General features: G+C 42.7%; 1 protein-coding gene across 1 annotated transcript; it reads right to left on the reverse strand.

Annotated features, from left to right (window-relative positions):
* Nucleotides 1-11: 11 nt before the first annotated feature.
* On the reverse strand, nucleotides 12-15,350 carry PP2D1 (protein phosphatase 2C like domain containing 1). Its single transcript, XM_083705648.1, has 4 exons — nucleotides 14,699-15,350; nucleotides 12,540-12,590; nucleotides 7,316-8,952; nucleotides 12-1,124 (listed from the first exon to the last, which is right to left on the reverse strand). The coding sequence occupies exons 3-4, from the start codon at nucleotides 8,949-8,951 to the stop codon at nucleotides 136-138; spliced, it is 2,625 nt and encodes an 874-aa protein (XP_083561774.1). The 5' UTR covers nucleotide 8,952; nucleotides 12,540-12,590; nucleotides 14,699-15,350; the 3' UTR covers nucleotides 12-135.
* Nucleotides 15,351-17,060: the final 1,710 nt, after the last annotated feature.

Raw genomic sequence — 17,060 nt, forward strand, 5'->3', positions numbered from 1 at the left:
TTGTAATCAGTCTTTTTTTTATACAAAATAACTCACTTTGTGAATTTATTGTGGCAGTTTCTTTTATCATAAAATGGATGAACTGTACTATAGCTTTCCTTCACTTGAACTATCCTCCTAAGCACAGTATACATGCTAAATATAAGTGGGTATTTTATCACATCCATTTAAGAGTGCTATCAAAACAGTAATATTATCTCTGGAACCTGCTTTTAGTGCAGCTTCTACAAGGTGCTTACTAATATACTTAGCTGCAAGGGCATAAAATGTCCTAGAATTGATTTCTGAATCTTCTGATATTTGTGAAGATTCAGAACTTTCAGGTTCAGGTTCTTCTACATTTATCGCAAACTCTGGGGTTAGTGTTTGTTCTGTGCTTTCATGGGTTGTATCATCACTTAAGTCCCATGATCCAAAAACTTCTAAAGTGGTTTCTGATTCCTCCTCCTCCTCCTCCTCCTCCTCTTCTTCTTCCTCTGCTGCTGCTTCTGATTCTTCCGCTGCTGCTTCTGCGGCTTCTTCCTCATCTGCTTCTGATTTTTCCTCTGCTTCTGATTCTTCTGCTGCTTCTTCTGATTCTTCCTCTGCTGAGGAACCTGACTGAACCATCTCTTCTTCTTGCACAACGCTACTTGAGGACCTTAAATTTTGTAAGTCAATATCTGCCAAAAAATCTTTATTTAAATACCATGAATAGAATTCAGTTTCCAAATCATTCAAAGGTAACTCGGAGCCTTTGGGCATGCGGGCTTTCTTCAGTTGGGAGCGCTGATACTTTTCCAGATAAGCAGAAAACATTGTTAATGTCAATAGTACTGCTTCACTTTTATCCAAAACTTCCCAGAGTCCATTAGAAGCTAAAATAAGAAATTGGCATGAATCGTCAACAGGAAAGGAGATTGTATGTGGTACAGGAATAACAGTATTTTTCAGCTTTGGATTGCCATGGTGGCCAAGGCCCCGAGTGCTTTTGATAAGTCCTTCTATCAGTCCTTTGGGTTCATTGCTGCTGATACTGCCACCATTCTTAAGAACACGGATCCTTTCTTCTCTAGAATAAGTGCTGTGTTCTTTAGTAACCCAATAGCTTTTCCCATTTTTGCATAAAACAGCATGAACGTTGCCTACAATTAAAAAACACACACAAAACCTATCACTGCATAACTTAACTGAATTCATCTTTGAAAGCACATAAACTTCAGTTGTTGCTTTTCCTCTACAAGTTATGCTGTGCAGATTCTATACACAATTCATATTCTGCCATCTTTCATCATTCGTGAAGATAAGCAGTCTAAAGCTGGATTCTAGACACATCAAAGAAGCATTTCAGTTCAAAGCGTAAATTTAAACAGGGAAAGCAGGTAGAGAAAAACGGGAGTCCATGTCGCCATCTGGTGGCACAATGTTATATCGTACATACAATGCATGTAAATCACTTTTTCTTTACCAGTGTAGCTGGGTCCCAAGTGCTCAGTTTATCTTACCTACCCTTCTCCCACGATTCCAATTCAAGTGCCACTTTCTACATACTTAAATTACTGCATCCATAGGCTGAAACTAGACAATGTGAGCCAGTGGGCCGGAAATGCCAAATTTGATCCATCTTATCATTTCAACGAAAAGCAAACTCAGGTGGTTCAGTGCCGATAGGTTTGGATACAAAACAGGGCCACTAAGAAATGAGGATGTACTGGCATAGTAGAAGAGAGCCATGAAGTATGTAGAAATGTCACATTCGTTACAAAATCAAAATGGCAAAAAGCTCAACATCCCAATGAGGACTGGGTGTGCTTATTGGCCTGTGAGAACCACAGAAAGTGTGAAGTTGGAGAAGAAAAACGGAAAGAGTGGTGGTGGATTTTCCTGATCAAATCATTTGTACATCTTGCAGTACCCAAGATGCAAACATGGCTATAGCAGGTTACACTGGCAATATCTAGTAAGGCCCTCTCCATTCTGGTATTCTCCAGATGCATTAAGCTAAAACACCCCACTGGCTCAAGGCAGCATGGTCCCAATGCTTAGAGATGATGGGAGTTGTGTAGCGTAAGGCATCTGGAGGGAACGCATTTGGGGAAGGCTGTTTTAGTTGTGCAAAATAGTTTGCATCCATCTGTCTCAAGAGACAGTAGAGCGCACTTCTAGGGGTGAAGTCAAAACCACTGTGTTAGCAGCACCGAAGTGACCTTTCCGGGGCACAAGCCCAGGAGCAGTGTGTATGGAGGTCGTCCTGGGCTGCCTAGACAAGACCCCCTTCTCACCCTCTGATGTAGTCCAAAGGAAATCACAGCTATACGTTTGGCACCAACCTGGCTGCGGGAGCATAGCTGTAAACATTTCAGATTTGAAAATAAGGGATCGGTAGCCAAAATAAGGGATTTTCCAAGCACAGGTATGTTCAACTTCTGAGCCCTTACAAGCCAAAGGCAGAAAGCCCACCCAGCAGCCAAACAAAGCCTCACACGGTGGTTCCCATAGCACAGCAACCTGGCAAAGGGGATGCAGCAAGGAAAACCACCGTCACCTCTCCGCTGGGAAGCGCTGAGCAAAGGCAAGTCCCCAGGCAACACGGCCGATTTGATCAGAACAAGGCATGCAAGCTCCACCCCCCAGTCGTTCTTAGACGCCTTATTGGGTGAGCAACGCAGCCAAGCAACACAGTTGAAGCCTCCCTCCTTCCTGGGAGGGAGGGAGAGGAGCTGCTTCCTTTGAAACCCGGGAAATTTAAGGGACATCATCAATAAGGGACAGCAGCGGGACATGGCACAGGGATAAGGGACTTTCCCGCCAAATAAGGGGCGGTTGACAGCTATGTGCAGGAGTTGTCAGAAGGAGGCGTGCAAGGCACTATCCAACCATATTGGGGACCGCGCTCCAGATTTGTGTTTATTCCTTAGCCTTTTATTCTCCCAAAAATACCCCGCAAAGCAGTGAAAGTTTAGGATCAGTTTTCCTTTTCCTAGATGGGCTGCCTTCCCATCTTGATGAGCCCCATCTGCCCCTCACTTCCCTCTACGGCCCGTGCAGAAACCACCTTCTTGACCACTGGTCTCTGCTCAATCTGCTGGAGCCTGTCTTCGCATACAAGGGAAGTCCCTAACTCACTGAGGGTTTGAGACCCCTTGGCTACATCCAGTCGAAGTCATTCCCAGGATGTGGCCACTGCCACATGCTGACAGCTTCTAGGAGCCACAGGTGAGACCTGAGTGGAGGGTAGAGACCAAAGGTGGACAAACTACCCTAGAAGGAACACAGTGTGTCCCTCACCAGAGGTACTACCCCTCCCCTAACACCCATACACCTCTGTCGGATCACAATTGCATGGAGATTCTCAGTGTCCAATGAGGGCAGACAAAGGTGCAGTACAGTGACATGGCAATAGACTTTGTACAATTAGATATAAGGATTGCTGGATCAAGCCAATCTGTTCTCAGTGGACACCTAGATGATGATGATGATGATGATTCACTTATACCCTGCCCATCTGGCCTGGCCTCCCCAGCCACTCGGGCCGCTCCCAACAGAATATTAAAAACACGACAAAACATCAAACATTAAAAACTTCCCTAAACAGGACTGCCTTCAGATGTCTTATGAAAGTCAGATAGTTGTTTGTTTCCTTGACATCTGATGGGAGGGTGTTCCACAGGGAGGGTGTTCCACAGTGCGGGTGCCACTACCGAGAAGGCCCTCTGCCTGGTTCCCTGTAACCTCACTTCTCGCAGGGAGGGAACCACCAGGAGGCCCTTGGTGGGGGTGGAGATGCTCCTTCAGGTATATGGCTGTGGGAAATGGGCAAACAGGATTCAAGCACAATAGCGCTCCCCTCTTCTGTGTTTCCAGCAACTGGTATTCAGAAGCATACTTCATCTATGGAGGCAGAGCAAAGGCATCACTCCTAGTAGCTACTGACAGACTTATCTTTCCTGAAAAGTATGAGATCACTAGGACTGCTGTTTTCCGTATCTGCTATGTAGCTTCTGTCACATCTATAGCTGGGTACCTCCCAGATGCCAGTCACTGCCAAAAAAATATCAGATTTGTTCAAAAATAATAATATCTGGCTCCAAATGAAAGTTTGCAAGTAAAACATGTTGGATCTTAGAGGGCAACTTTTCAACACACTGGATTTAGAACGGAGGTAGTAAAAGAATCTGGATCATTTTGAGTCAAGCGCAAATATTTATCTCTTTGGAGCCGAGGTTATGTCCATAAGACGAGGCAGCAGTCATTTAAGAAGAGCCAAAGGCTTTGATATCCAGTTCAGCATCCCGTTTTCATGGTGGCCACCCAAAAGAACGGCATGAGTATAAAAGCAACTCTCTCCAAGAGTGCTCCCCAACAATGCCTCTGGATTTGGAGGTAGTAGAGAGACATAATAGCTAGCAGACACCGATAGCTTTAACCTCCACAAATTTGTTTAAACTCATTTTAAAGCCATCCAAGTTGGTGACCAGTACTACATATTGCAGTTATGTACTGTGTACAGGGTTGCCATATTTCAAGAAGTGGAAATCCAGACAGTTGCTGAGCTTTGGGCAAAAGCTAAAAAGAAAAGAAAAAGAAATAAAAGGAAGTTTTGGAGCTATTTTTAAGGGAAATTGGCAAAAATGGCACTGCTGACATGGGTTGCCATACGTCCAGATTTTCCTGGACATTTAGCCGATTTCTGCCCAGACACTGCTTGTGGCTTCAGTACTCCGGGTATGTCCAGGAAATTCCAGGCATATGGCAACCCTAGTACTGTGTAAAGAAGTACCTCCTTTTGTCAGTCCTGAATCTTCCTCCAATAGATAACCCTGGGTTGTACAGTGGTACCTTGCTTTGCAACCGTTTTGGATTACAACCATTTTGGATTACAAACACGTCAAACCTGGAAGTGCATGTCCCTTTTTTTGGATTACAACCTTTTTTTTTTTTTTGGATTGCAACCCATTTTTTTTTTTGAGGCCTCATTGGTGAAAGCGCGCCTTGGGTTACAACCTGTTTTGGTTTACAATGGGACCTCCAGAACGCATTATGGTTGTAAACCAAGGCACCACTGTAGTATGATTGGAGGTGGGGGGGACTTCCCTTACGTTTCTGAGCAGAATTCAAAGTGTTGGTGCTGACCTTTAAAGCCCTAAACGGCCTCGGTCCCATATATCTGAAGGAGTGTCTCCACCCCCATCGTTCTGCCCGGACACTGAGGTCCAGTTTCGAGGGCCTTCTGGCGGTTCCCTCACTGCGAGAAGCCAAGTTACAGGGAACCAGGCAGTGGGCCTTCTCGGTAGTGGCGCCCTCCCTGTGGAACACCCTCCCACCAGATGTCAAAGAGAACAACAACTACCAGACTTTAAGAAGACATCTGAAGGCCGCCCTGTTTAGGGAAGCTTTTAATGTTTGACGTATTACGGTATTTTAATATTTTGTTGGAAGCCACCCAGAGTGGCTGGGACAGCCCAGTCAGATGGGTGGCATATAAATATAATCATCATCTTTCCTCATAATGCAGTTGATTCATCCCCATCATCGTTGTCCTTTTCTGAAACTTTTACAGCTCTACCATATCCTTTTTATGTGTGGTGACCAGAATTGTATATAGTATTCCAAGTACAGTCACACCACAGATTTGTATAACAGCTTTAATATATTGGCAGTTTTATTTTCAGCCCCTTTCCTAATTATCCCTATCATGAAATTTCACCATTTCTACAGCTGCAAATGATGAATACAATTATGGAATAAAAGAATGAAGCAATTATGTAAGTAAAGTGGGCATGTTCCTTGTGACATCTGACAGAAAAGGTTTATGAGAGATACAAATTAAAATAAAAGGGTTGACAGGAAGGGTAATCTTCCTACCATAAGCTTGCGTCAGTATTTCTGCTTAAATTACTGAGGATTTCAGCTAAGCAGTTTTTCATGAAATGCATTTGATAGGATTTTACCAATAGTATTTCCCCCCTCTTTCAACGAGTCAACAACCCAGTTCACACATAATATCACAGCTATTTCTACTCCTCATATCCACAGATGAGTGATCAACCTTCTGGTTCCTAAACAAGCTGATGTTTCTTTGACTGAGGCTGGTTTTCTCATATGGGGAAAAGGAAAACATTAAAAAGGAGATAAATTGACTGAAGGGGTATGTCCAACCTGCCAGGTCTTATGTCTTCCCCCCAAAAAAGAGCCATCAGCCACCTGACTTCTCCAAGGCATTTGTAAATATAGCTAGGACTGATAGATGGTATCTGTTTTTCACGTGATGATCCATTTTGCACATACCCTGTCTGAAACAATAGTTTACTGCATCTGAATTAGGAACTGGCTAAACTATGGTTTGCTGAGAGATTGTGTTTGTTGAACATAACAAAGAAACAGACCAATGACAAAAAAATATTTGGGAAGGGAAGCTTGTTACAGTTTAGGAATACAGACTTACTGTTCCTGTTTCAGTTCAAAGTTTAGGTGAGAACAATCCTATTAAAGAAGATATCTGTTATTCAAAATTATTGCATGCCATATTGACTTGTCTTTTTCCCACTCTTTATTTTTTTGGTGCTGAGATAGTTGAAAAGTGCTTCATCTTGCAAACGTTAACTTACGGTAGATCCTAAGGTTCTGCTAGTGAGAATATTCTGCGAATGGAATTCTGCCAACAAGATACTCCCACCGTGTGGAAGGTCTGTGTGGCATTCTTTGTTCATATCCCCTTTCCCCTTTGTTCATAAGCCCCTTTGCTTAAAAAGGGGGGGGGGGAATCTGCTCTAGAGAATGGGGTGAGAGACAAAAAAACAAACACCCTATGCTGGAGCCTGATTTCCTCTGTCAGTGGAAAGAGCCCTTCTGTTAACAACAACAACAACAACAGCAATTTATTATTTATACCCCACCCATCTGGCTGGATTTCCCCAGCCACTCTGGGTGGCTTCCAACAAAACACTAAAATACAATAATCTATTAAACATTAAAAGCTTCCCTAAACAGGGCTGCCTTTAGATGTCTTCTAAAAGTTTGGTAGTTATTTTTCTCTTTGACATCTGGTGGGAGGGCATTCCACAGGGATGGCGCCACTACTGAGAAGGCCCTCTGCCTGGTTCCCTGTAACTTGGCTTCTCGCAGCGAGGGAACTGCCAGAAGGCCCTCGGCGCTGGACCTCAGTGTCCAGGCAGAACGATGGAGGTGGAGACGCTCCAGAGAGAGTGAGTTAGGACCCAAGGCTATGCAGTATTGAATTAAATTGCAGGCACTTGCTGTATCATTCAAAACTGACAGGCCACAATTTTAAAATGGGGTAGGGAGGTGGGAAATGGTAACAGTATTCCATACATACCAATATTAGCAATATGCATAAGTCCAATTTTTTCTTCTGTCGGTGCAGAACTATTGTCACCTTCAAGCTCTTCCTCTTCCTGACTCCCATCTATGCTATCTGCCACATGCTCATTGTCTCCTGGTTCTGTGGTGAGATCATTTGTTTTTTCAGATGACTCTCCTTGCTGCTGTTCCATGTTTTCAAGAAGACTCTCTTCCTGGCTCTCATCAATATGATCAGCAATCTGCACATTGTCTCCTGGCTCTCCAGTGTTATCATCTGTTCTTTCAGGTGACTCACCTTGCTGCTGTCCCATGTTTTCAAGGAGACCCTCTTCCTGGCTCTCATCTATATGATCAGCAATCTGCACATTGTCTCCTGCCTCTCTGGCATGATCATCTGTTCTTTCAAGTGATTCTTCTTGCTGCTGTTCCTTCCTTTTAAGCAGATTCTCTTCCTGAATCACATCCTTATTATTGGCAACCTGCTCATTGTTTTCTGACTCTGCCGTGCTGCTTTCCTTTTTGCCGTTGGTTCCTCCAAGTGGCTCCTCTGGCTGCTGTTCTGTGACACTGCCCCTCTCTTTCTTAGTTATAAGCAGAGCCACTCCCTGCTCTGCGTCACCATTTTTCTTTGCTATGAATATCCTTCTAGGCATCTCCTCCTCATTCTGTTGTCCGACGTTCTGTTCCTCTTCATCAGTCACCTTTTCAAGCGTTTTCTCCTCCTCTTCTTGCTGGCTTTCCTTTTTGTTGCTTATATTTTCTATTATACAGGTGGCAGCTGTACAACTGCTCCAGCAGACTCTGGAAACTTCATTTCTCCCGAGCCGTAAAAGCCTGTCCATACGCCAGAAAGACTTAGCATAGGCTCTGTGAATCCATTCATAATCACCTGGCCAAGATTTCTTCCCTCTGGCACCCTTCTGAGTGAAAAGCCTCTCCCTCACTTTGTAATCTGCCCTGAAGACGGTGCAGAATGAATCTATGAATTCTTTCCCAGCTTCACTCACTTGGTAAGAGGGATCTTCGTGAGAAAGCTGGTCAAGGAGTAAAACGGGAAGTTCCACGGACGTTGTCTCTGCAGCAGAGATCCCATTGCTTCCATCAAAAACCCCAAGAAAGGACGTACCTGCCCTGTTCCCATAATTGTCTAATACGACAAATACGTCTTCCAAGTTTTCATGCCAACGAGCATTTTTGTCTTGACATATTGCGATGGCTTTTATCAGCGGATTGGTAACTTCTTCAACGTGCACAGAACTTTGAGCAATACTATCAATGCAAAAATATGGAGTAGGCTTCATGCTTTCTTTAAGGAGATCAAATGAACAGCCAATCTTCTCCGTCTTTCGTTCAACGTACTTAGGAGTCTTATATTTTTTCATTTTTAAAAGCAGACGTTTTCTCTGAAGAACTATTTTATTTACATCTATTGATTCCACCCATGGCCGGCGATAATCCAGTACTGCCAGAGCCTGGTGGACTCTTTTATGGAAAAGAATTTCGCTAATGTGTACCGTTTGTTGGCATATGGAGCAAAGTACTGTAATATCGAGTTTGTCAACTTTCTTGAAGTCAATCTTAACTACCTTTGTGGGATCTTCTTCAGATTTGTCGGGTTTACATTGCGGAGATCCTTTTTCCCACGACATTCTATAAAAACAAAGAAAAGTAATGTGTGTTTCAACTATCCTTCTCAAACGAAACCAAGAAATACTCATAAAAGAACCTTGCAATTAGCTCTACATGCCAAATGGGGGTTTAGGATTGCTGTCAGGGGTTCAGGAGCAGAGGCACAGGAGAGGGAGGAAATGGAGAGCGAGGGGGAGGAATCCGAGGGGGGCATAGGCAGTGACAGTGGTCAGAGGGATTCCACGAGCCTCTCCAGCGAATCGGAAGACTCACAGAAGGGAGCGCCGATGGCCAGGGCAAAGGGGGTGCCAAGGGGGAAACCCCAGAAGGAAGGGGCCAGCGGGGACTCCCAGAGCAGCAGTTGGAAATCAGGACCAGCTTCCCCACCAGAGCGCAGTGGGGGGGAGGAGTCCCAGGAATCGGGACCAGTGTTCTCACTACCAGCGAGAGGAGATGAGTCAGGATTGACCACGCCTCCATCGGAGAGCGGGGAAACGGTCAAGAGGAAGGTTACCGGCTGGGCGCGCGCGCCAAGTTCAAATGTACAGGCAGGCAGCCCGGATAGGGAGCCAGGTCCTAAAGCCCGCCGGAAGGAGGGGGAAGACTCGGGGGGTCAGCGTCAGAAGAGTCCAGAAAGGAGGAAACCCCAGGGAGCAGAAGGACCCAGAGGAGGAAGGAACAACGGAAGAGGTGGAGTAAAGCTAGAGTCTTAAACTGGTGTCTAGGAGGCGGAGACTCAGATGGAGCTTCGCTGGTCTAAGGTCTAGGACGTAGAGTTGCACGCTGCGGTTTGGAAATGGAAACTAATCTTCAATAAAGACTTTTATATGTTATCACTGACTAGCGTGGGTCCTCTGTGAGCTGGGACCTGGAGGCAACTCTGACAATTGCGTTCTTCTGATAGCCTGCATACAATATGATCAACTGCTTCTCAAAGAGTTTTAAAGCCGTCTGATATGGAATGCTGGTAGAGGAAATATTTTTTCCCTTTTTTAATTCTATTGCTTTGTTAACAAAAAACAGGTGCAAACATAAGAAAAAGAAAAATATTTTTAAAAAATCTTTTAAAAATTAAACCATAAACCATAAAGCGTCACAGCCTGGAAAGACAGCTCCAAAGGGATAATAAAACATTAACTCCTACAAAGATTTCCTTTACAAACAATAAAGATTTATTAAAAAAATAAAAGTATTCTCCAGCTGGGAGTTCCATCATTATTGAGAATAAAGGTTCTATATAGACTTAAATGATCCAGACATTTGCATATAGTGGCAGCACTGAGTGATCATGTGCCTTGATATTTGTATAAATATAAAATCATGCCATACTGTATATATGTGGCTTACTTAGAAGTAAGCCCTGTTGAGTTCAATGGGACTTCTAACAAATTGCAGCCTATGCACACACATATAGGAATACAATTTCATGAACAGTTGGGACTTTTTTCAGAATAGATATCAATTTTAAGTTTTAATTCATACCCCTTTATGAGCAAATGAGAGATTAATCATATGCTTCCTACCTACACTAAACAGTATATACTGAATAGCTATTTCTACAATGCATAGTTTCCATGTTAGGAAAATTAGGAAATATGATCAGTATTGCCAAAGAGAACTGAAATATACTTGGAGTCAAGTGTGAATTTCATGCTCTTTATTCAGCTCATAGTAGCAATGAATGAAACTTTCCCCAAAACGTCTAGCTATATATACATTATTTACAGAATGGGCCCCGCGTGATTGGCTAATTCGGGCTGCTCCTGCAGGCCAATCAGGTCGCTGATTCACTTCCATCTGGAGCTGGATTGGGTGGCTCCTGCGGACCAATCAGACTGCTGCATTCTGGATACTATTGTTCTAGGATTCAGCTCAGTACATGACAAGAACCTAACTCTGAACAAAGTAGGCTGCATGCAATTCTACTGTCAACAAAACTGGAAACAAGAAAGGGTTTTCAGTGTGTATAGATGATCAAGAGCAGCACCATGCCAGTTTTGTCAGGGCCTGTTTAGCCTTAAAATAGCTGCCCAATCATGGTGAGAGTTAGCCAGTACCTGTTTGGAATGAAATTAGAACGCCCTTCATCTTTAGAGATGAAGACAAGAGAGGAAGTTAGTTGTTTTACTGCAGGACACTTTTTTGGGCAAAGTTGTTGAGTTTTTCTTTTTTCTTTTCTTTTTTTGCAAAATCTCTGGAAAAAATTAAATTTTCCAACATGGGTTGCCATATGCCCGGGCAACACCGTAGAGTGTCCCCCCCGAGGTACCACTGTATTATTTTTCTCCTGTAGTAAGCTGCCTGGAGCACGATTTGAACTGTGCAAAGGTGGCATACAAATAAAATTACAGTGGTACCTCGGGTTAAGTACTTAATTCGTTCCGGAGGTCCGTTCTTAACCTGAAACTGTTCTTAACCTGAAGCACCACTTTAGCTAATGGGGCCTCCTGCTGCCGCGCGCCACCAGAGCATGATTTCTGTTCTCATCCTGAAGCAAAGTTCTTAACCCGAGGTACTATTTCTGGGTTAGCAGAGTCTATAACTTGAAGCGTATGTAACCTGAAGTGTATGTAACCCGAGGTACCACTGTATGTATGTATGTGGCTGTCATACATCCATAATTTCCCAGACATAGTGTTGATTATTTGGCAATCCCACCCCCCAAAAAAGATAAACAACTTTTGTGTCTGGATTTTCACTTTTTGAAATATGGCAACCCTATGTATTTACTGTTCACATTTAAAAATAAATAAATGATGGGGAGAGATATGCTCAGTGGGGGTGCACAATTTCAAATGAAAAATATCTGTAAAGTTGTGGGGCATTGCTGTCTTTATAGTGTAACAGGGCATATTTACATGGTGTGTCAACAGGGCTATTTCCCCAGAATAAATTAGAATCTCTCCCCCACCCCAACAAAGTGACTGGCAATGGGGGGGGGGGAGCTAGCTTTTCCGTAACTGAGCTGAGCAGAGCTCCTTTGTAAAGATTTGCAAGAAGAGCAGAACAATAACAATGATAATGTTGCCCTGTCCTTTAAGCTTAAGATACTGTACAACCATATGAAGTGTTTGAATTATTTTTGTTTCAGATATAGAAAGATTTTAGTAACTCCAAATACGATAATATTTGATGCAATCTCAGGGCCTTTCCTTTCAGCAGGAGAAGGAACCTTGTTAAGTTGCGGGTGAACATATCAAACGACACAGCAATTCTTCAAACAGCTCTTGTTTATTTACAGGCCAGAACTGAACTGAACTGAAGGGTTCAGCCAGCCTGCTTATATAGAGCTCCACTACAACGCAACTGTAACAATTTTCTGTAACTATCCAATCAGTGAACGTCACTTTCAATCCCTTATTTACATATGTGGACCTGAGTGAAAACTATCTACAGTATCCCCCTGCTGGCCCAGGGTGAGAACTTCAGTACATAACAAACCTCACGCAGAATAAAAATGCCAGGCAGAGGCTGCTTAAAGGCTCCTTCACATTAGTAACTGTTCTCCACAGCTGGCTGCTTCATGGTCTATGGACTCCACATTTGGATAATTTCCTTGATGGCCACTTGGTTGGCAACTAAGGACAGAACATGGAATATGTACTTACTTGTCTGATGAATTGGGAAATAGTTCACCTCATGAAGCGTAGAAACTAGGGCTGTAACAAATGAAGAAAATATTAATGAATCAATTTAATTTGCACAAATCAACATATAAGGGGGTGGGAATATCATACTGAAGGTAGAGGTGGGGAACCATACATTTCTTGTTCTTAGATCATGTGCCTGTATATTGTAGCAGGCTTCATCTTGGAAGATAATTCTCCTGTATGTGAAAGACAAAATGACCTTTTAAAAGTAGTGCTTAATTTTTAAAGTCATCTTAATATATATATATATATATATATTTAATGTACTGTCTTTTCAACTGTGGCAATTTTTCGTTGAAGGGCTGCCACATGGAAGAAAAAGCAAGTTTGTTTTCTGCTGCTTCAGAAGGTAGGACTTGACCGATGGAGCCAAATGACAAGAAAGGAGATTCTGACTAAATTTGGGGGAGAGCTTTCTGCTCGATGGTGGAATGGATTACCTTGAAAGGTGGTGGAGTCTCCTTCCTTGGAGGTTTTTAAACAGAGGTTGGGTGGCCATCGTTCAGGCATTCTTTATCTGCGATTCCTGCATTGCAGGGAGTTTGAAAAAGTGACCCTTGGAACCCCTTCCAACTCTACAATTTTATGAAAGAGTTCTTTTTTTAAAAAAATTAATAGCCTAATTGATTAAATATGCTCTAACTAGAAGAAATCAAGCGCTAACTATGGGGAACTGAAGGATGATTTAAGCTGAGTCTGCATTGACTGATTCAAAATTACCTTCAGGAGAAGTGGGGCTTCAAAGCCAGTATCTTCATACAAGTCCAAAAGTTAGTGTCATTTCCAGATTTTGGAGGAACCTTGGGCAAGACAATCCCCAGGAACCACCCTTCTTCATGAGCACACCTACCGGACCTGCAAGCAAGTCCAGGGAACTTGAACATCTGGAAACAGTTACTTTTAAAAAATCCTATTTTCTTATGGTTTGTATTGGTCGTTGCCTTTGGGATGAGCCACTTTTTAGCTTAGTTAGAAAGGTGCTCCTAAAAAGACTTTTAACGATTATCTCTTCAGTTTTCTTGTTCCACGTACAATGATTTTTCTGATTCTCATTCATGCCTTTGTGCTAAGGGGTCTTCAGACCTCCGTTGATACTGTTTGCTCAGCATGTGCTAAATCAGAACTTTGCTTACATTCATTTTTTTTTGTTTAAAGTTTAACTCAATGGGAAATGATATACAATGAAATGAAAAGGATGTTTAAAATAACATCTGTAAAAAAAAACCCCAGAATCCTTTCTCTTAGGAATTATACGGATAAAACTACTTAAATCGTATAAAAACTTATTCATATTTGCGACTACAGCGGCAAGAATGCTAAAGGTAAAGGTACCCCTGCCCGTACGGGCCAGTCTTGACAGATTCTGGGATTGTGCGCCCATCTCACTCAAGAGGCCAGGGGCCAGCGCTGTCCGGAGACACTTCCGGGTCACGTGGCCAGCGTGACAAAGCTGCATCTGGCGAGCCAGAGCCACACTCGGAAATGCCATTTACCTTCCTGCTGGTAAGAGGTCCCTATTTATCTACTTGCACCCGGAGGTGCTTTCGAACTGCTAGGTTGGCAGGCGCTGGGACCGAGCAGCGGGAGCGCACCCCGCCGCAGGGATTCGAACCGCCGACCTTTCGATCGGCAAGTCCTAGGCGCTGAGGCTTTAACCCACAGCGCCACCTGCGTCCCTCTGGCAAGAATGCTACTTGCCCCAAAATGGAAAGAAGCAGATGTCGCAGCAAAGGAAGAATGGACACAAAACTTATGGAATATGCAAAAATGGTGAAACTTACTGGGAGAATAAGAAATCAAGATAACAAACTTTTTATAAAAGAATGGAAATGGTTTATTGAACATTACAGATAAATTGTAAACAGATAAAACACTGGCAGGATTATTGTAGTAACCTGCAGTTATATAAAAGTATATTCTTAAAGAAGGTAAATAAATGAGTAAGGCAAATTAATTTGGATATGCAGAAGATATTAAAAATAAATTTAAGGAACTGCAGAAAGAGGGGGGAGGAAGTTAAGATTTAAAATGTCAAAACGATTGTAAAACCAGTGAAATGTATACACCTGAAAAGTATAAATAAATAATAAATAAATAAATTCTGTTAAAATATATACCTTTGACTCCTAGGAAGTTGTGGATTTTTTGGAAGCCATTTCCCTCTGTTGCTATTGGAACACTGGGACAGGATTGGCGGTGCCTTTCCAGTGTTTACAGTTATTACTATAGTAACCGTATCCTTAGCCACTAAGATGCTGTTCTGGTTTGTCTAAGAATCAAGATTAAAAGGTGTGGGTGGTGCTACAGAGCCTCTGTATTTTCCAAGGAATGTGATCAAGAAACGCACCTCCCCTGGCAAAAACAACAGCCCTGTTGCAGTTATCTTGTGAACAGGTCTTGAGGCATACAGTGTCATAGTCCTCAGCACATGTTGGTTACCATCATCACCACCTCAAAATGAGGGAGCGATGTCAATTCTGTATCGCTCTGCTATATTGTACTTTTTGTCAGAATGTAATGGAACTTACATTTCGTCTTTTACACTGTTAGCTGCAAAGCCACTTACAAATCACTATAAAACCAAGTACCTTGGTTTATGAACTTAATCCGTTCCGGAAGTCCGTTCTTAAACCAAAACCGTTCTTAAACAGAGGCGCGCTTTCCCTAATAAGGCCTCCCGCCACCAGTTCCCTTCCACTGTTCGGATTCTGTTCTTAGCCCGAGGCAAAGTTCTCAAACCAGGACACTATTTCCGGTTTTGCAGAGTTTGTAAACCAAATCGTTCTTAAACCAAACTGTTCTTAAACTGAGGTACCACTCTATGTCCGTTTCTCCTTGTGTTTCACACTGATTAAACCAATTCATGTGGATTAATTCACTGTGACAATGAAACTGCAAATGCATACTGTATAAGCTGAGACTAAATATATTGTATAAGGACTTTGAGAACTCCAGTGGCTCCAGTCCATGTAAGAGTCCAATTCAAGAGTTGGTGTTTACCTTGATAACCCTATGCAGGTAAGCTGAAGGAATGTTTGCTTCTGCATTAACCTGAGCATTATTAACCTGCCATTGTATCAAAGCTCCGTTCCATCATCCTCATATGAAATAAAGTCCGTGGCATCCTAAGATTACAATGCAATCCTAAAAAGTCTCTTAAATTCAATGGACCTTACACCTAAGTGTGCATATTGTTACACACACACACAATGCAAACCGTGAGAGATTTCAGGGGTGCCGGCACCTACTTTGGTTTAGATTTCCTTGTCATGGTCCCTGGAGACTGTGGTGGTTTGTTTGTTTTTTGTCATATTGCTCTATTTACACGTGTATACAACCTAAGAATGAGATGGAAGGGCTCACAGCATTAATAATCCAATAGAAGTTGCTCCCCCATTAGGTTTCCAGCATGGATGTAGCCAGGGGGTGCAGCTACCCCCCCATCAAGTAAATAAATGAATAAAAATACTTAACTAACTGACCAATTGTATCATGGCTAACTCAGTTCTGCCCCCCAACATAAAGCCTACCCCCCTAAAATAAACCCTGGATACACCCACGGTTCCCCCCTCCCCAAGTCATAGCTTGGGTTTCAGCAAGCCAAGCCTGAAAGTCTTCCCAAGTCCAGAAGAGACTAACTTCTGTCTTACCTCCTTTTTCTGCAAATATCATTATCTAGTTGTTTAGATTTGTAAAATGGACTCATATCTGCGCTAGCTTAACCAAGACTGGTTTGATCACTTCAACTATAGACTCCTGCCTAAAAGATACAAAACCACAAGACTAGGGTTCCCAAATATATAATCCACCCACCCCCATCTTTTAACACCATGATTGCAGTCTTAACATATTGTTAAAACATTGTGATTTATTCTATTCTCTTTTGACATTTGTATTTTACCATGTTTCTGTAAATGTCCCCACGAAGCTTTGCTGGTGGGAGGCATATACATCTTTTAAATAAATGCACAGGATCGGTTCCACTTCACTATATCACATTACAGCCAGTTTGTTTTGTTCTCTATTTCATGCCAATTTACTCAGAGCAAAGAGTGTACCTCTTTTTGATTTATTTAAACTGCAGCATTTCTCCATAGATAACTGCACATACCGTGTTGTGCTTGTGTGAAACAGCCATTTCCAGATACAACTAACACCATGAGAAGATGAACAGCAGGTACTGGGCAGTGGGTTTTTAAAAAGATGTATGGCTGCATGACAAAAGTGGATAGAGAAGTTATCATTGAATAGTAGAGTTGGAAGCATAGCTGTCAACCTTCCCTTTTTTTGCAGGAAATTCCCTTATTCCAGCGTCGTTTCCCGCTGCTTCCTGTTGCTATCCCGTATTGTTAGATATCCCGTAGACTGTCCCCTGGACAGGTGAGGCTGCTGATCTCTTATTTTCAAATCTGAAAGTTGACAGCTATGGTTGGAAGGGACCCCATGGGTCATCTAGTCCAACCCCCTGCAACACAGGAA

This window comes from Podarcis gaigeae (genome assembly GCF_964106915.1).
Source record: "Podarcis gaigeae genome assembly, chromosome: 12".
Taxonomy (NCBI): Eukaryota; Metazoa; Chordata; class Lepidosauria; order Squamata; family Lacertidae; genus Podarcis; species Podarcis gaigeae.